The following is a 20,726-nucleotide window of genomic DNA, read 5'->3' as shown; positions in this document are numbered from 1 at the left end:
GTACTAGATGGCGTTGGTATCGAGATTAGTGGTTTATGTTGATTATTTTATTATTAAAGATAATTTGAAATAATTTTTTTAAATTGGCGAGTACTTTTTATTATTATGTATGAATATGAAGTACCATTTAAATGCGTGATCTTTTCCTAAATGGATTATAACCCACAAAATCGTAATGTTTCTTGTTAGTGTGTGTGTTTTTTACAAAGTTGTATAATATAAGAGAATAAAGACAAAAATTATAATCAATTATTACTATATCAGTAAAAAATAAATAAAAACACTCGCCAATTAAAAAATTTGATTGAAATTATCTTTAATTACAAAATAATTAATAAAACATACAAGTTTCATATCTAGCGACATATTATTTTTCATGTTTAATTTTGTTTAGTGTCCAAACACCATGATTATGGGTTTTGAAATAAAGATTTACTTATCATCCATAAAATCGTTTCAGAGACACCTTTATTTTAAATAGCCTTAGCTATTTTGTTTTTTTGTTATATTACTATGACATGCAAACTGACGGCTTACCTGATGGAGAGGAGTAATCGCCTATACACACAAACGTTACAGAATTCTCCTAAGGTACTTCTCATACGTTGCCATTTTATGTAATGTCTCCGTACCTATACCCATACGATATGGGTAATGTATGTATTATAACCGACTTTAAAAAAGAAGTATTTAAAATTTTCTCTTTTTATCTGAAAGGATATACTGGCAGATTGGACTCGTAGAAATTTTATCAAAATCGGTACAGTAGTTTAGTTTTTAAGTCAAAATAACTGGTTTCGTGTCTTTTTTTGAGGAATAATCTTAATAATCAAACCAAAACACACCCAAAGCACCAAGAGAACCCCAAGCGGACGACTTTTCTACAAAGTTTACCCCCGATCTTCTTCTTATAAAGATTCGATAAAATCGTGTCACGACTACAGCTACAATATTTATTAATAAACCATAGAAAATTAACATTTACACACGTATTGTGTATGAGATTACGCCATCGGTACAATCTGACCATACATTTCAACAATTGTGTCTAGTATGTAGCCAGGAATAATAGGGGCATACAATTGATATTGTCCAGTGAAGCCCATGTAAGTCCCGGCGACTATCTACGGATGTCTAGCAACCCACAACGAATTTAATTAGAAAAAAAATATAAGAATGGTAGATATGTAATGTATGTACATAAAGTAATTAATTTTTATAGTAATGTAAGAGGTATGTATGTATAAGAAGTAGACTCTGTATAATAATGTGTGTGTGCGCGCGCGTCTCTCTGTGTGTGTGGGCGTGTGTATGTATATGTGCGGGCGCGAGCGCGCGCGCGTGTGTATGTGTATGTGTGTATACGTGCGTGGGCACGCGCGTGCGTGTGTGCTCGTGTGCGTGCGTGCGTGCGTGTCTGCTTGCGTGCGTGTGGATGCATCCACGTTTGCGTGTGTATATGTAATTATGCATGTGTTCTAATATTAGTAATTGAATGCGATTTACCTATTGGGAGTGGGCGGTGTACTGATGATGCGCTGCGACGAGCTTTGGTGGGCATCCGGCGAGCGCAGGGCCTCCCTCACGCTTTCGACTCGTGCGTTCTGCAACCTGCCAGCGACAGATTGATTTAGATTATACCACCATAGCATATAGAACAGCCAGTGATCCAACGGCTTTGGCATGTCCCGAACAATTACATCAAATTTGGAACGCATTGCTCCATCTATATAAGAGAGAGTTCTTTAAACTGTAATATTAGATTTCCAAAAAGAAAATTTCTTAAAATGAATGAAGTAAATTCAATTTAATGACAAACTTGTGAAAGTTCAATTTAGAACGTCAACAATATTTTATTGACATTAAAAATTAAACCAAAATTTCAAAGTGTTATATATACTGTTTGATCGAGCGTCTTTCGTAAAATAATGTGGGGTCTACACTATTTATTATTGCGTTACATCACATAGAAGACTTACGTTTGTGGAAAACTCTTCCCATGTGCTGGCATGAAAAAATAATACTTTTTGAAAAAAAAAATCAAGTAGTCAATGTATTTTTTATGGATGATATTAGAATGCTATTTCCGGCTATGCTGTCAATTTAGTCAGAAAGGTTAGATAAATTACAGCATTGACAGCGATAGCTTAGGACCGTTCCTTATAGCAGTCTATGGAGAAGTTCTATGTCCAGCAATGGACGGATAATGGCTGAAATGATGACGATGATGTCATTTTACGCTAGTGGATAAAACTATAAAGGTGAAGTCTGGTAAGTTGGCTCATTGTGACGTATTCGCTAGGGATTGACCCTTTTTGACAAAAATTGCATCCGTGAAAAGCTGAGAATAGTCATTAGTTGTTATTGGCGACTTATCCAGACGGCCGTTTTAATATATTTATATTTTTATATTATTTTGAATAATATAAAAACGGTTTATGTTTTTCTTTCCCGTGGATGTCATAAGAACCGATTAAAGGACGAGGGATGGGCAGTAGCGTCCCTCTTAAAATATCTCTAAAGCCTGACTGCGGTTGCCAATCCGCCTGCTAAGCGTGGCAACTACTGGCAAAATCAATCTATCATTAACTTCTCTTAGTTGTCTTCTATGACACCCACGAAGGGATAGGCCATTCTATGCCAGGACCATACGGCGATCAATCAGATTAGTTTTTATACAAAAACAAAATTACAAAGGCATTTCCAGTCTTCTTTGATTTATCCCTAACGTATAATCAATTTAGAGACAATGTCCCAATAAGAGTCGCTAGAACAAATTTAGATTAGTAAATATAGTTGCTTAGAGTCCCTTAGCGTCCAGATAACTGGAGTTATGAGGGAAGGGAGACGACCTAATTGGATACGTACCCTATAAAGAAAACTCCTTAGCAATCCACTAACAACGGGACGATTTACCAATTCTAAATAGTATCGACTTACCGCAAGCGTGAGTGAATGAAACACCAGATACGCTTTCTCGTTCCTTCTTACTCGTAATTATGATAGTGCAATCTTACTAGAGATAAACGGGATCTAAAATGACCACTTTTCAATCGAATTCTCAAAGAAGGAAGTTCGCAATGCAATTGTATTTTTTTTTTAAGTTTGTTAGCTCACAATTCCGTCAGTCCCATACCGATTTGGTAAATTTTTCTTTTATCTAAAAGAATTTACTTACAAATTGGTCCCATTGGTATTTTATGCAAATTGATTCGTTAGTTTAGGTTTTAAAATTTTTAAATTAAGGTAACTGGTTATGCTGATCGGATTTTTTTTTAACAACAATTTAATCATTTTGTAAAATTATTTTACACAGTTTTTGCAGAGTATCATTGCACTACAAAACAGCACAATTAATTATAATTTTAAAACTTCTTAATCGGTTAATGTAGACATATGTAGACAAATTAGAATAATTTTATTTCTAGCTAGTTTTATTAAATAGCTATGTCAGATATGTATTTTCAAGTTAATATTAATATTAGAACATTCACAAAAAAGTTCTCATTATTCTAGCGAAATGTGGCAATGAAAAATTTGCCATTATTTGCATTGCCACATTTCGCTGGAAAATTTATTATAATTAATCAAATTAGCAATTATCTAGAAAAAATGTATAATGGAAAACCGTAATTTATTGTTTATAAATATAACTTATTTATTTAATAACATTTTTAATTTGTGAAAACTTGGAACGGTCGACAATCAGGCGTGACGGGAAAAAATAAAAAAAATTCTCTTTGAAAATTATATCTATAGTTTTTTTCTGTCTTTTTCGCCTTTACTTATTCTGTCAATCAGTTTTTGTCTGTTGAACGTCTATCATAATAAGTAACCAGCGCTAAAACCAATTATAGAGTTCACAGCAATTCCGCAATCGGACATAGATATCGCTAATTCAATATAAACAACCACATTTTGCAAATTTCAACTGAAACGTGACAAAAATAAAATAGAAAATGAAACGGAAATCCTCTTAATACACTATATGAAACACTCAAAGTATCTATTATAGACTGCGTAGGATCATTTTAAAATTCTATATGAAACATCGAAAGTGGTCATTATACACCCCAAAAGTTTTATTTGCTAGTTATATAAAGGTTTGATCAGCTTATTTGAGATGGAAAAGTATACTCTGTTATGTCCATGGTACTACTCATGTCTATAGGCGACGGTTACCACTTTCCATCAGGTGGGCCGTCAGCTTATTTGCCGTTCTAAGTTGTATAAAAAAAAAATTCGACGATTCCATTGACAAATTAAACTGCTAGATAAAACGTGAACTAAATCAATTTTGACTAAAGAAAATATTTTCTTTACAGAATAAAGTAAAAAAAAAAAACTAAAAAGGATTAATTTATTTAATGAGGATAAAACACAGCTCAATGGATTCTAATTAATTTATAATCGGACTTGAAAGTCATCTAATGGTTACGATAATGGAAAATATTTAGGGATACAATTTTTGTTTATTAAAAACTCATTATTAGAAAGAAGTCCCATCAGAATATATAAAGAATTTCACAAACTGGCAGTTTGAAAACTTTATAGCAACATACAGTTATTATATTTAAAGTATTCCAATGATTTTCTTTTTTTTATGCAACTTAGAATCCCAAACAAGCTGACGGCCCACCTGATGGAAAGTGGTAACCGTCGCCTATAGACATGAGCAGTACCATGGACATAACAGAGTATACTGTTTCGCCCATGATACCCCCCATGCGTTGCCATTCCTGAGGACTCAGGTGTTATTCCTCTGTGCCCTGTAAATTCACTGCCATATCCCACTCTTCAAACCGAAACACAGCCATGCAAACACAACTGCTTCACGGTAGGAACACGAATGGATCAGAGGTTCTCAAACAAACGACTTTTATACAAAGTCTCCCTCTGGTGATGACGAACTACAACGTTAATCTTGTATTATATTATACATACATACATACATATCTGTCACGCCTGCCTATCCATTAGAATAGGCACAAACAATTGAACGCTAAATACTTCAATTCGGGGGGAAAGGGATTGTTAGTAATGGAGACTGAGAATCCCATTGCTAGCAATATACCCAACCAGGTCGACCTCCCCGCGGTTCCCCCTTGAAACTATCATGGTTAATTCCTGATGAATTCATCATGATGGGCTAACTGGCCTGTTTTCATTCTCATCTATCACCCTTCACTGGTGGTCTGTCAGCGTATCCCGTTAGCGCAGGCGGAGTTACCATTCCATTTTCACCGATAAAAAAACTGACCCGCCTTCATCCTCACCTACCATTTCTCACTAGTACCTTGCCAGCGTATACCGATAACACAGGCGGGGTTACCATCCCATTTTCACAGATAAAAAAAAAATCCATTCTTTCAAACAGACGTAAGTATTTTGGATCATTTTTATTTATCAACTTAACCTTAACCTATATGGTTAAGTTTTTGTTTTTAATGAGAAGAAATCATACGAAGAGAATTCCCATCTAATTGTTACGTTAGCAAACTTATTTATACGTTGATCTGTTTTTATAAAAGCGTTTGTTATGAGATACTCCATCTAGAGCCAAATGATCTAGTTCGTATAGTACATTGTTACATCCGCGAGGCAGGATGACGATGTTAAAATTTAATCTATGGAGCGATGCGCCCGGCGAAAATATAATATGATCATACTTAAAAAGCCATCATTTTCAGTGTAACTCAGCAAGAAATAACTTTCTTATTAAAATTTCACAAAGTCGGAATCCCAAAACTTTATCTTTTCGACGACGTTATTACACTAAGTTGTTATATTATATATAATCAATGACTCCGCGTTCCCGTGGTGATTTCTTGTTACATTGATCTATTAACATATTAGATGTATCCTTCTTAAAAAAACCGTTAATTAAAGCGTTTTCGTCAAAAATAAATAATAGTTTTAAAAACTATATAACTTGATGTCAATTAAGGTAATTGTCAATCAATCAACAAGGGCTTCTCATGCCCGCCAGATGAAGAGTGGGCGGGCGAGGTAGGGGCCTCGGGGTATACCCCACTACCCCGGCTTCAACTCCGGAGGCGACGACCTTCGGGTCGCTAGGTTCTTCAGCCGGCATACACTGGTGGTTTGTGTATGCCGGCGTGGCGAGGTAATTGTCGAGGAAGCAAAATTTTATGACACTAGATGTCGCTAAAACTGATTTGTAGTTTTTGTTAATTATTTTGTAATTAAGTTTTAAATTATACAAATGGAGCAACAAGTATCATATACGCATCTAAATTTAAATAACTAATCTGACGTTTAGCTGATATTTTTTTTTAAATCCAAACAAAATGCACTATTCTTTAAGTAATTGGATTAAAATTTCATTTTTTAAATTTCAATTGGGAACTATTATTCCTGATATAATATAAATTGCTTGTAAATTAATATACCTGTGTAAATTAAAATAGCGGCTAATTTTTTATTTAGTTATTTAGTAGGCCGTCGGCTTGTTTGCCATTTTAAGTTGCATAAAAAAAAAAACTTAAATATGTATATCAGTAATTAGTGTTAAAGTAATAAACTGATATCAGACTTTTAAGTATTATTTTATTATTAATAGCTATTATATCAGTTTTATTGTTTAAAAACAATACTTCGAGGTCCTTCGAGCCGGATACATCACATACACATCAATTTGGAGGGAAAGGGATTGTTAGTAATGGAGACTGAGAATCCCATTGCTAGCAATATACCCAATCAGGTCGACCTCCTCGCGGTTCCCACTGGAAACTATCATGGTTAATTCCTGATGAATTCATCATGATGGCATGATAGGCTAACTGGCCTGTTTTCATTCCCAACTATCACTCTTCACTGGTGCTCCGCCAGCATATCCCGTTAGCACAGGCGGGGTTACCATCCATTTTCACACATCAAAAAAAAAACACGTCAATTTAGTATGGGTGAAAATTCTTTCACGCAACTTTCTATGGCAAAAATATACAATTTCACACTCTTAAAAGGATGTTAGTGGTTTCTATTCCATCCTACATTACATAACTTGAGTCAGGTTGCTATAACGCAATATATCTGATGTCGTGAGGGAAATTGTATTGTAGCGATGGAGTATATAATACTAAAAAGTAATGTAGTGTAACAGCATAATATATTACATATATATAAACACTAGACCGCGTCTGTTTATGGAAGAAATGAAGCTCGTCTTTGTATATTTATTTATTTATTTATAGTATATACGTAACACGATAGTGTTACATATATACTATGAACATATATACATACAATATATACACACTAGTTAAAGATGTACATAGCATTAGCTACATAATAATAAAAATAACTAGAAATATATAATTACTTAGATTATTTTACAAAAATACTGCAAAAAAGAGACAGAAGACACCCAGATAGTGTAATGGTTTTTAATGCAAATTAATAGTTTATATTTGAAGGTACGCTGTGAATCATGGAAAATGTCGAAGTCCTTTACTTTCGTATTAAATTGGTTATAAAGGGAGCATATTCTAGCAGTAGGTTGGTTGCTTACTTCTGTCATATTTTTTATGTAGTATTAGTATGTACAGTATAGTATAAATAAAATAAAAGTATTTTTTATGTACAATTTACAGGGTGCAGAGAAATAAGACCTGGGTCCTCAGGGATGGCAACGCATGGGAGGTATCATGGGCGAAACAGTATACTCTGTTATATCCATGGTACTGCTCATGTCTATAGGCGACAGTTACCTTTCCATCAGGTTGACCGTCAGCTTGTTTGCCATTCTAAGTTGTATAAAAAAATATAAAAAATAAACATATTATTTGTGTATTATGTATGATTCTTTGAGGGTAATAAAGAGCTTTTTCATTCATTCTAAATTATACTATTTCACAATACAATTACAGATTTCAGCTTGTTATGTAACGCTCATATTGTACAGCGTAATATATGTATCATACCGTACATCATACATATATATAATAGGAAAAGGAACGACGCGATACGATCCTCTCGAGAACTTTCCCAGTGTACGCTTGAAATTATGGGGTACAATATTACAATAAGCTATATATTTCTTATATCTTGATTCTATTCAAAAGCATTTTTGGCCATAATAAAAAAAATTGTGATGGCACTACTACGTTATTAGTTTCGGCTAAATAATTTAGTACTTTCAACGGGTCAACTAACAAAATGAGGTTTTTGTGAAGAATGTCTATAGTTAAAAATTAAACTAGATCTATATAAAAATAAGTTTTTTTTTAACAATAATACGGTTCAAAGTTAAGCTGAAAAATATTTTTAAAAGTTGCCAATGACTTTGAATGGTTCTATTAATCGGAATGTATGTTGTCTTTTTGTTTTAAAATGTATTTTAGCGCAATAAAGAATGTTAAATGTAATTTAATATTTTATGAAATATATTTAATATGAAAAAGGGTATATAAAGGTTCCTTCAGGGTCGGCAATGTGTCTATAGGTTACAGTAACCGTTTACCATCAGACGGGCTGTATGCTTGTTTGCGACCCTCGTAGTATAAAAAAAAAAAAGATAGACATCATTGGATAGCTAGAATAATTAGACATAGAATAATTGGTAGTCACAATTCTATTAAAATAATAGTTTACTCATAGTTCACAGTTAATAGTTTACTTAAAAAATTTTACTACTGAGTTACGTAAAAATATTTTTTATCCTCTTAATATTATACGAAAGTTTGTAAAACTGTATGGATAAATGTTTGTAACTCTTTAACACAAAAACTACTAAACGGATTTGTATGAAATTTGGTACACAGGTAGGTTATGTCCTAACTTAGCACATAAGGTACTTTATATACTGATTCATGCGAGCAAATATGCGATATATATATATATATATATATATATATATATATATATATATATATATATATATATATATATATATATATATATATATATATATATATATATATACTATTCTTTTATGTATTGCAATAAAGAGTAAATAATTAAATAAATGAATACAAAAGTTAGTTTTTTTTTTTTTAAGAAATAATCATTCCTATTCCTTCTATAAATCACAATAGAATTTCCACTTTCCGAATAATATCAATAGTAGCGTTATTATAATAAATAACATATACTGGAAATATCTTTTTGCGAACACATATCGTATTCAATAACATATTGGAAGGATAGAGACCTAATAAAATGTGTTCACGGTGCTGGAAAATTAGATACAGTTAGACGTAATGGTAACTTTACCAATTATTCGTATCCGTTACGTAGAAAACACCCTATTATTGTAGCAATTAGGTTTGTTTGATATACATATATATTTTTTATACTACTATGGTAATCGCAAACAAGTGTACAGCCCGTCTGACGGTAAGCGGTTACCGTAACCTATGAACGCCTGCAATACCAGGGCCTTTAGACAAATGGCAAACGAATTCGTCGATGGAATCGACATCGCTAACGAGTCCATAAGTTGGAATGAGTCACCCGGCGTTGCTATCTCACTCTGTCTCACGGACTAGCTAGCGAAGTCGATTCCATCGACGAATTCGCTTGCCACTTGTCTAGAGGGCCAGGGATGTCACGCGTGCGGCAATATTTCCAGCAGCAATATTTCCGAACCGATACGACAAAATAACATATTTCTTTTTAAAAGGCCAGCAGCACACCTGTAATGCCGTTGGTGTTATGGGTGATCATGGGCAGAGGGAGTCACTTACCATCAGGTGAGCCGCATGCTCGTTTGCCCCCTGTGTTGTAAAAAAAATCGGCAAGACTCTATTACTAGTTTCTGCTCCACGGATTCGTCTACGTGACCGGGATATATCTTCATTAAAATTATTTACTAGCTTATTTCCCGCTACATCGCACGCGTGGATTTCAAAAGGAAGGCCACCAATGAAATATACCACTTAAAGATGATGCATCAAGATATTTTTTATGCAACTTAGAACGACAAACAAGTTGACGCTCCACCTAATAAAAAGTAGTAACCATCGCCTACTGACATGAGCAGTACCATGGACATAACAGAGTATACCGTTTCGCCCATGATACCCCCATGCGTTACCATTCCTGAGGACTCAGGTGTTATACCTCTGTACCCTGGAAATTCACTGCCATATCCGGCCCTTCAAACCGAAACACAGCTATGCAAATAACTGCATCACGGTAAAAACACGAATGGGAAAGAAGTGACCAAGCAAACGACTTTTGTACAAAGTCTCCCTCTGGTGATTTTATTATAATCACAAAGTAAATTTTGTATAATACTAAACGAATGAAGCCTTTATTCGTATATCTTACATTTTATATAATCTTTAACTGCGATTTGGTCTACGTAATCAGTATATTTTAGTTGAGTGGTAACTTATACATATAAATATATATATAAGCTAGTATAATATAAAGACATTCTTGAGACCACCTTCAGACTCGAAAGCAATATCACAAATTACTGCTCTATGACAGAAAACTATGTAAAGTATTTTTTTCCTTTTTATCATTTCAAGAATTGTAAAATATACGTACTTATATTGAATAGTAGAAATAAAATTATATTCTAGAGGACAATTTATATTTGCCAAATATATTTCAACAATATTTATATATTAGATAGAATATATATCATTATGAAATAAATAATAACGAGATATTTGCTTCAAATCAATATAGGAGTGAACATATCGTATTTTGACTTATATTTACTCTACGCCATTAAAAATATTCCCGAAGATCTTTTATTTTGGCCGTGTGATCCCGGTATAAAATGGGCTACATCTTCCTTTCCCGTGGGTGTCGTAAGAGGCGACTAAGGGAAGGCGAGGGATGGGTTGTAGCGTCCCTTTTAAAACATCTCTAAAAGCCTAACTACGGTTGCGAAACCACCTGCCAAGCGTGACAAATACTAGCAAAACACCCCTTATGGAGAAGATTTATGTCCAGTAGTGGACAGTTAACGGCTAAAAAAAAATAAGAATGGCCGGGACACACATGGCGATTAAATTAGTGATCTAATTTTTCACGCAAATAGAAGAGGCAAGCAAATAACTAGTTGGTAATATTAGTGGGATGTGACATTGAGTCCGTTTGTCATCCTTTGGCGTCTTAACAAACTATTTTTGACAGCAGGCCTAATCCTAGAAAAATTATATTACAAAGATTGTAGAAAAATTAACCAAGACAATTTCACTGTAGTTATCAACAGAAACACGAATGGGACAGGAATCTATTAAATGTCCTACAAAGTCTCATTGGCCGATAAGTCAGCTATAAAATAAATCAAATAAAGCTATTGAAAGCCCCACAAAACTACCTACACACACACACATATATATATATATATATATATATATATATATATATATATATATATATATATATATATATATATATATATATATATATATATATATATATATATATTTCCTGTTACTGTAAATAAAATATACATAACTATATATACATATAGCTACATTTTTTGTTGCATCATTGTGCATAATTCACTAGAAATAAGAATTTATCACGAAGGTTTCTAAGAGACGACCGCGTGGAGATCGACCATACAGTTGTTTTAAATAAACACAACTCCAATACAATAGCCTTTTCTTCTTATGTTTAATAATATAAAGATACTAGCTTTTCCCGCGGTTTTGCTCACTTGTGACATTAGATTTTATTGCTCTATAATAATTCACGTGTCTAATTTATAAACTGACGAAATTCCATACAAATTTTCAAACCCCGTTTTACCCCCTTAAGGGTTGAATTTTCACAATTTTTTTCTTATTATTTACCTATAAAGGAAATATCATCAAAATTTCAAAACGCTGAATTTAATAGATTCAGCGGTTTCAGCTGTGCGTTGACATATGGGTCAGCCCAGCCAGTCAATCAGCACGCTCTTTTATATATCTAAATTTAAATATTATGTCATTAACAAAGAAAATTAATTGCAGCGACGCGACAGGAAACTATTAAATGAAAAAGAAAACCAAAAAAAGATCTGTACTCACTTTATTTTTGACTGCCTCATAAATTGCTGAATTTTTCTTGCTGCCTGATTTTGACGCCGCTGGGAATATGTCCTTCTGGATGAAAGAATAAATATATGAACTTCTGTGCATTACAAATATTTTAAATTCTGCTTGAAAATAAACATTTTAAATAACACACAACAAAAAAGTTCATGCTGCATCCTCATTATTTGCCTTTTTGTTTTTGCATATGTCTCTTTGAATTACTCTATGAATAATTTAATATATTAACTATATTTATTAATTATCTACTCATAGAAAGAAAAAAATATTCGTGTTCAAGTAAACTTCAATTATCAATTAAATTTAAAACTTTATTGTGGTTGCCAACCCGCCTGCCAAGCGTGGCAACTACTGGCAGAACTCCCCTTATGGCGGGACCTACGTTCAGCAGTGGACAGTACGGCTGATATGATGATAATGATGAAACTTAAATCTAAACTTATTTTAATAGTCATTTTTATAACTTAATATATCAACTATGTATATCAGTTATCTACCCATAAATTAAAAGAAATACCATTGTTCTAGTAAACTTAAATTTAAACACTTTTGAATAGTCATTTTTATAATTTAATATATCAACTATGTATATCAGTTATCTACCCATAAATTAAAAGAAATACCATTGTTCTAGTAAACTTAAATTTAAACACTTTTGAATAGTCATTTTTATAATTTAATATATCAACTATTTATATCAGTTATCTACCCATAAATTAAAAGAAATACCTTTGTTCTAGTAAACTTAAATTTCAACATTTTTGAATAGTCATTTTTATAACTTAATATATCAACTATGTATATCAATTATCTACCCATAAATTAAAAGAAATACCATTGTTCTAGTAAACTTAAATTTAAACACTTTTGAATAGTCATTTTTATAATTTAATATATCAACTATGTATATCAGTTATCTACCCATAAATTAAAAGAAATACCTTTGTTCTAGTAAACTTAAATTTAAACATCTTTGAATAGTCATTTTATAACTTAATCTATCAGCTATGTACATCAGTTATCTACACATACAAAAGAAAGAAATATTTTTATTCAAGTAAACTTAAATTTATGCATTTTTGAATAGCCATTTATTATAATTCTACCGCCCATTCAGAATGCAATTTCTAAAAAGAATGTGCAAGCAATGCAGCTGTTTACAAGCTGTACTTACGAGTAGTTCGAGATTAGACGACGCTGTACAATAACTGTTTGGATCAAAAATATTTATATATTTCTCTTATCTTCTTCTTATCAGCCTTTAACTGTCCACTGCTGAACTTAAGCCTCCCCTTTGGGTGGTTTTGCTAGTAGTTGCCACGTTTGGCAGACGGATTGGCAACAGCAGGTAGGCTTTGGAGATATTTTAAGAGAGATGCTGCTACACATCTCTCACCCTCCATAAGTTGCCTCTCAAAACAGCCACGGGAAAGAAAATGGGTGGCATATCCTATGCCGAGACCACACGGCGATAAGTTGTATGTTGTGTATATGCATTTATATATTTTTTTTAATTCTTAAATGACTTTGCAATTGCCACTTGCAATAAATTTACATGGTACAGGTGTTATTCCTCTGAATAACACCTGAGTCCTCAGGAATGACAACGCATGGGGGATATCATGGGCGAAACAGTATACTCTGTTATGTTCATGGTACTGCTCATATCTATAGGCGACTGTTACAACTTTCCAGGTGGACCGTCAGCTTGTTTGCCATTCTAAGTTGCAGAAAAAAAATAAAAAAAACTTACTTGATAGGCGTGTTGTTTGCAGCCTGTCGCCGCGCTCGCATTAGACGGTATCCGCGTTGTATTACAGTTGCCGCTGCATGCATATGCTTCAAATATGCAAACTGTATACATAAAGATATTTTATTGTTAGCTTTAATAGAATTTATAATAATTAAAACATTGTGTCGGTCCATCGCGTTGGTGATCTACCCCGAGAACATTTACGTTGTACTGAACCTTGGACAATTACAGTTCCATACAGTTCGAGAACATTTATGTTGCACTGAATCTTGGACAGTTAGTCGTTCCATACAGTTTTCATTACGGATGACATGGCCGAAGTACTGAGTAATGAGTAAGAGTTAACAAACATATAAAAATATATCGATATTTTAAATATACATATACACAATCGTAATTTAACGCAATGTAAAAGCTTTTACAGGTAAATAGTACCTACATACCTGCTTCTCTATCTTATCTTCTAGACTGCACCACGTCGTGGTCACGTGACCACAGCAATGTGTATTTAAAATAAATCGAATTTAGAACCTCCTTTTTTGAAGTCGGTTGAAAAGGTCACCAAGTTTTGTTGGAATTGATTAATGCTGAAATAAGGACAATTAGAAGGTCGAATGAGAGTGACAATGGATTCATCATCCATCACCTGTTTATATCGACGGTAGCAGTTCTGTATGGTGATGGCGGCGGCCGCTGCGCGTCGCTGCAACTGGCGCCCTCTATATTGACGGTACGCCTTCTGAATCGTTATTGCTGCTGAATACAGCTCCCGCTGTTCTCGATCTGATAAACAAGATCATTAATTTTTTTTATACCACTGAGGCGGCAAACAGAGGCGCGTTGCCGACCCTGAAGAAACCTCTTTACCCCCCTTTTGAAGAACTCCACGCTGTAGTCTCTTGGAAAAACCCCGACAGGGAGCTCATTACCATACATAACCTGAGTGTTCGTGGGAGGAAACATCTCTGAAACCACGCTGTACGCAACCATTTAGGCTGTAGGATATGGGGATGAACTCCTTGCCGATGGCAAAAAGTGGCCATGGGCATTATATTGAATTATAGGTTTGTTACGAAATTATAAGGCACGAGGACTGCTGAGCACGGGTAACTCCAAAAATGTGTGTGTGGGGGGGGAGGGATTGCTAGTAATGGGAAGGTTAGTCCCTATTGCTATCAATATATCCTATCGGGCCGACCTCCACGCGCTTCCCGCTGGAAACTATCGTGACTAATTTATCGTTGAATTAGTCACGATGGGCTAACTGACCTGCCTTTTCATTCTCACTAATCATCCCTCACTGGTGCCCCGCCAGCGTATACCATTAGCGCAGGCGGGGTTACTATTTCATTATAATCTATTAAAAAAAAACCCTAAAAATTTATTAAACACATGGACTTTTGGATAATCCACATGCAGCAGAATGTGCCCAGCATTGACGTCAAGCAGTCCGCGTGATGGCATCAACGCCCCTCGGCAACAAGCACTTCTTGTCTAACATCGACAAAATCATCTAGTTTAATTAAAAAAAAATCTTTAATGTAATATATATATATATATATATATATATATATATATATATATATATATATATATATATATATATATATATATATATATATATATATATATATGGAATAAACCTGAGTCGTCAGGAATGGCAACGCATGGGTGCTATCATGGACAAAACAGTATACTCTGTTATGTCCATGGTACTGCTCATGTCTATATAATCTATAGGCGACGGTTACTACTTTCCATCAGGTGGGCCGTCAGCTTGTCTGTCATTCTAATTTGCATAAAAAAAAAGATTTTTAATAAATTGTATCAAATAATTTCGATTTGTTTTAAATCCTTCGGCTGCTACTCACATAATTGGCTATATAATTCTCTATTCAGATAATTCTTACGTTAACCTATTAAGCGAACGAAGTCGCAGGTAAAACCTAGTTAATATGTATAAATTGAGGTAGTCGTTTGGCCTACAGTCTTACCGTTAAGTGTTAAATTAGAAAAATGTGTGGCATTAAGGAATTCCTGCAGCGTTGCTGAAGAAGCAGTCACAGAGTTCGGTCGAGGTGACGGCGGCGGTGGTGACAGCGCGGAGCCTGGTGATACCGATCCTGATGAACACGGGGTAGACCCGCCACAATACCTGTTGGAAAGCATTTAGTCTCTTTATTACCTTAAAAGCTGTTTTAAACCGTACTCCAAAAAGTGTGGACTGAAAGACGATATAGTGACAAAAATTTAAAAGGGAATGTTGTGTTGGTTTGGCCATTTGGAGAGGATGGATGCAAGGGTTATGAAAGAGATTTATCGAGCAAGAATGAATGGAGATGTCGGTAGGGACCATCCTATATAGACGTATGTCGACCAAATAGGCGACGTGCTGAAGAAGGACCAAATTACCCGGTGTTAAGTCAACCGGTTATGAAAAAATTGATAAATGTGGAAGAAACTGCCCACTCACTACTTCCTATGCCACTGCGTTAGATTGATTGGAAGAGATCTCTTTTAGAGATAAATTCGCCTTTACTAACATTGTTTTAACTTATTGTTGTTACTGTATGTTTTAGTGCAATAAAGAATATATATATATATATATATATATATATATATATATATATATATATATATATATATATATATATATAAGAAATGAAAGACGTTCGTTTGATTCGAAGCATTTGGTGTTGCATTGTTTCTGCCTACTCTAATGGGAGAAAGGCGTGACAGATATGTACGTATGTGTGTCTTTTGAGGTAATGTTTATAAATGAAATTAAACTTTATGGTTTCGGGATAGTATGGGCTCCCTGGGAATATGAATGTATGAGAATAGGAATGAATGGAATACCTTTCTTTGGATAGATATAGAAAATAAAGTAGTATTTTACATTAACATTAATAGACAAATTTTTGATATCTTGGATTATATTAAGATAATTTTCATAGGAATCTCTTTTTGGAAACAACTTTACTTATAGATTACTTAGTCTCGCTCGCGGACCGAAGAACGCAGTCAGGCTCATTCTCGTTACACTGTCATTCATGGAAGTAAAACCGCTAATTACTACAATAAAATATTTAGCCTATGATACTTGCTGACGAGGTAAATTTCTTTGGTGGAAGAAGTGTTTAAATTGGTTGAGCAGTTTTAAGGTTTATTACAAATCAACAAACATACAAAAAATTTAATATTTCCTTTTTATAATATAAGTATAGATATATGACTAGTAAAACATTTAACAATCCGATTGGGCTGATCGACCAGAGAGTTTCTCAGGGCGATTCATTGGCCCAAATTCAACTGATCTTATCTAGCTCATCTTCTGGCATTCTTTTATTTTTGGCATTCTTTATATAAAATGCATTTGAAAATAAATTTGGAATTAAAAATGAACCTGTATGTGTTATCGCAGAACTCGAAACTGAATTCAGTGTTGAAGGTAGTAGAGTCATCTAAAAGTGGGCCCATGAGTGTGTCTTCACCACCTCCGGTGCCAGCTTCTAATCCGCACCCCGAAAGCAGTGATGAACTCTCGTTCTACAATAATAGTTTAATTAAAAAAAATTGTAATAAGTTTTATACTTATAACAAACTTATGTCATCGTTTGGATTCATCATCAATAGTTAGTTAAATCATCCTTTTATTACAAATATCAATGCGTTATGACTATATAAATGTAACTAATTTATCTGGGACTACAGTTAAATTTAAAAGTAACTTTAAATCCAACTACGTGAAAGAAAAATATAGGTGTTCACCTTAGCAATGTTCACCATACATAGCAGCAGTTAATAAATTACTAATATTTTTTTTCTTACAAGCAATTCAGACACACGTTGGACGATAATCCGCTAGAGAAATTGTGGGCTTCAAGTGTGTTACACATATTTAATAGATGCAGATACCTCAGGATTTGCATCAGCTAACTTTGATAATAAAAACAACGATATAAATAACGTTTAACAGTAGATAACTAACAAACAACATGACGGCTATATTAACGAGTTTTATTCATATATCTTTAAAACATTTTATCTTATTCATTTACCTTTATTCTATCAGGCATAGCTGCAATAATCTCCTCAGCCAACGTGAATACGCGGTCATCCTGCTCCCCTGAAACGTTTTTGTGAAGTGAATCCTCTTAGTGCTGTAAGTTCTGTATCAGAAAATATCTGAAATCTTTTAAATCAATTTATAACATTACCCAAGAATTAGATTTTGTTACTATTTTCAAAATTAGATCTATGCTAATAAAACTTTACAAGAGCCAATATTTTCATCGACTGTATAAATTATATTGTAATTACACTTATATTAGTAGTTATTGCCTCTTTAATGACTTAATAAGATCACAGTGATCTTTATAAATATCCATGTAAGTTTTTCACCAAATTTGTTATTATGGTATCTTAAAATCATACCCCATAAACACCAAATTTTTATTTAAGTTTATTATCTATAAGACAACACTTAAATTACATAAAGCATAATACATAATATTTTTACTTACCTTTGATAAAATTGTTAAAAATTTGAAAACAGAATTTTTTTTTAAGTACTCTGCAGTCTATTACAGAATAGTAAATTGTATAACAAGAATTCAATAAATTCACATGATTTTACTTTAGAAATGACTGTATGTTCGCAGTGACCCTTTATTTTCTGTAAATGCTGTAGAGTACTTTCATTAGCAAAATTGAAACATGTTATATTTTATCGTGCTATTATAATTACTTCAATACAAATCAATTAACAATATTTACAATTTAAATCCAAAACAAAAGATTTTAACAAAATAACAAAGAAAAACTAGACTTTTTAATTTTCTGAATATTGATTAATTAAACAATACTGAAACATACAATTTTCCATACAAACTTACCTGCTTTAGAGAGTAACCAATAATTACAAAACTAACTACACATAAAAAGCTTTCATAATATAAATATTGAGTCATGCAAGCAGTTTAGCTGGCATGCGGTGTCGTGTCACGTTATACAAATGTCCATGTTACTGATTACTGAGAATTGTGTATTGAAACAACGTAGTCTTAAAGTGTATAGAACTTGAAGAGGTAAATAAGCCAATCAATTGGACTATGTTTGAAAGTAAAGTGATAGTGGATAGACCGATACGAACCATTGAAAGCGACATCGAAGGACAACATCGAGAAAGCTAGACCGAAATTTAAGATTTACGTAAAACGGTTAACGTTACGTTTGTGCAGGGTTATATTAAAATTGTTAGCATCCTTATAAGAAAGTTGTCTGTTTATGAAACTAAACATATTTACTAAAGAAACATGCAACGGAAAATTGAAAAAGAAATTGAAGCCTCTCATATTGGAGGTGCGGTCAATCAATTTCAATCGTTATTCACCATGAATCAGGAAATATCTAATTGTCAAATTAATATGTGAGGCTCAATTTTTTTATTGTTTTCCGAAGCAAATTTCTACAGAATATATGTTGTTTCACAGTAATATTACTCTTTCAAAAAAAAAATGCTAACGATTTTGATTTTACTTTGTAGAATTACAATTGAAATAAAAACAAAAAAACAAAGTCGGTTCAGCTTATAGGATTCTAATACAAACAACAAATAGGATCTCCGTTCTTGGTAGGATACGAATATAGAAGAACTACAAGTGGTCTACCGACATACAGTGTTCACGTTCAGCGCTATAGACTGGCGACAGAAAAGGACAAAGGTACAGACAATATAATATGTTAGAAGAAGAGCAACGAACTGCCAGAACAATGATGCAACTACTACAATTACAACATCAATAGATAGGACGAGCGGAGGGTAGTTTTCCCATGAAATGGTATAGAACAGTTTTTAATTGCAATCTCCATAGCCAATTAGTTTTTGGATTCTAGCTTTGTAAATGATCATCGATTCAGCTTGATAATATATTTTCAATGTAGTTATATATTATATTAAAATTAGAGTTAATATATATAATGAAAGCTAAATTAATAATTAAGTTTGCTAAAATTACAGTATTTTTATCGCCAACATATTTTTTTTCTGTATTACCAAACTGCAACTTACATTTCTTTAAAATCTTTATTGCTGTTAATACTGCTTATGTACAGCTGATTTCATAGTCTGTTACAAATTCCAAAGGTACTTTCAAAACAAAATTAAAATTAACAAGTTAACTTAGTACTTTCTAAATTACATTTTCCTTTTTCAAATTAGATATAAATTCTCCAACTACAACATATTCTTCGTCTAATTCGATCAATTCAATGTCAATAGCTTCACAGTGAGCATTAAAAGGTATTTAGCTAGCGTCTACACCATTAACTACCCGCCGCCGAGTGCTGGCTCGTGGCGTCCAGCTGCGCCCGTGCATTACCGGCAACGGTGTGGGTGACTGACCTGGCGCGGCGCGCGGCGGCGGCGAGGCGGAGCGGTCGGACAGCGACTCCACGTCTATGAGCGGGCTGGCGGCGCGCCGCCACGCCGTCTCGCCTGGACAGGGACTACTCTCACCACCGCACGAACTGAGTTCCTTCCTTTCGACTCTTTCCCCATTCACCTCTTCACCATCGGATCGTTCATTTTTATCCTACGTTACGTTTCTTTTTTACCCTTAGATCACGCTTTACAGTTTGTCAACTAGATATTCATACCCATTCAGTATTGTGTTAGATTGTTATTTTCTTTTGTTTTAATTTTACTTTATTATTTATTATTACTCTAACATCTTTGTATAGAATTAAGCGGTACAAATAATTAATTCCTTTGATTATTTTTACAATAAATTAAAAATTTAAACAAATATAATTTCTACCATTGTTTTAAACTTAGATAAAGAATAGAATCAATAGTCTGTTCTGAATATTCTCATCAATATCGTATTGTTAAAAATAATCCATATTGTTTAGAAATAGGTGTATAATCTTGCAAGTAGAATCAC

General features: G+C 33.5%; 1 protein-coding gene across 3 annotated transcripts in view; it reads right to left on the bottom strand.

The window, feature by feature from the left end:
* The window catches only part of LOC113514602 (calmodulin-binding transcription activator 2), a 67,349-nt gene that overhangs the window by 6,600 nt on the left and 40,023 nt on the right, over positions 1-20,726 (bottom strand). Inside the window, exons 12-20 of one of the 3 annotated variants that reach the window (XM_052901780.1) lie at positions 20,186-20,278; positions 17,841-17,908; positions 17,186-17,328; positions 15,774-15,934; positions 14,426-14,562; positions 13,780-13,880; positions 12,003-12,077; positions 1,980-2,004; positions 1,507-1,611 (exon numbers count right to left, since the gene is read on the bottom strand). In XM_052901780.1, the coding sequence (XP_052757740.1) occupies positions 1,507-1,611; positions 1,980-2,004; positions 12,003-12,077; positions 13,780-13,880; positions 14,426-14,562; positions 15,774-15,934; positions 17,186-17,328; positions 17,841-17,908; positions 20,186-20,278 (908 nt within the window). The remainder of the gene's footprint in view (positions 1-1,506; positions 1,612-1,979; positions 2,005-12,002; positions 12,078-13,779; positions 13,881-14,425; positions 14,563-15,773; positions 15,935-17,185; positions 17,329-17,840; positions 17,909-20,185; positions 20,279-20,726) is intronic. The other 2 variants (XM_052901779.1, XM_052901781.1) reach the window with 2 other exon arrangements.

Source organism: Galleria mellonella, unplaced genomic scaffold (assembly GCF_026898425.1).
Source record: "Galleria mellonella isolate WM207_F2 unplaced genomic scaffold, CSIRO_AGI_GalMel_v1 utg80, whole genome shotgun sequence".
Classification (NCBI taxonomy): domain Eukaryota; kingdom Metazoa; phylum Arthropoda; class Insecta; order Lepidoptera; family Pyralidae; genus Galleria; species Galleria mellonella.
Note: the sequence above shows the minus strand (reverse complement) of the source record. Positions and strands in the feature narration are given on the sequence as shown.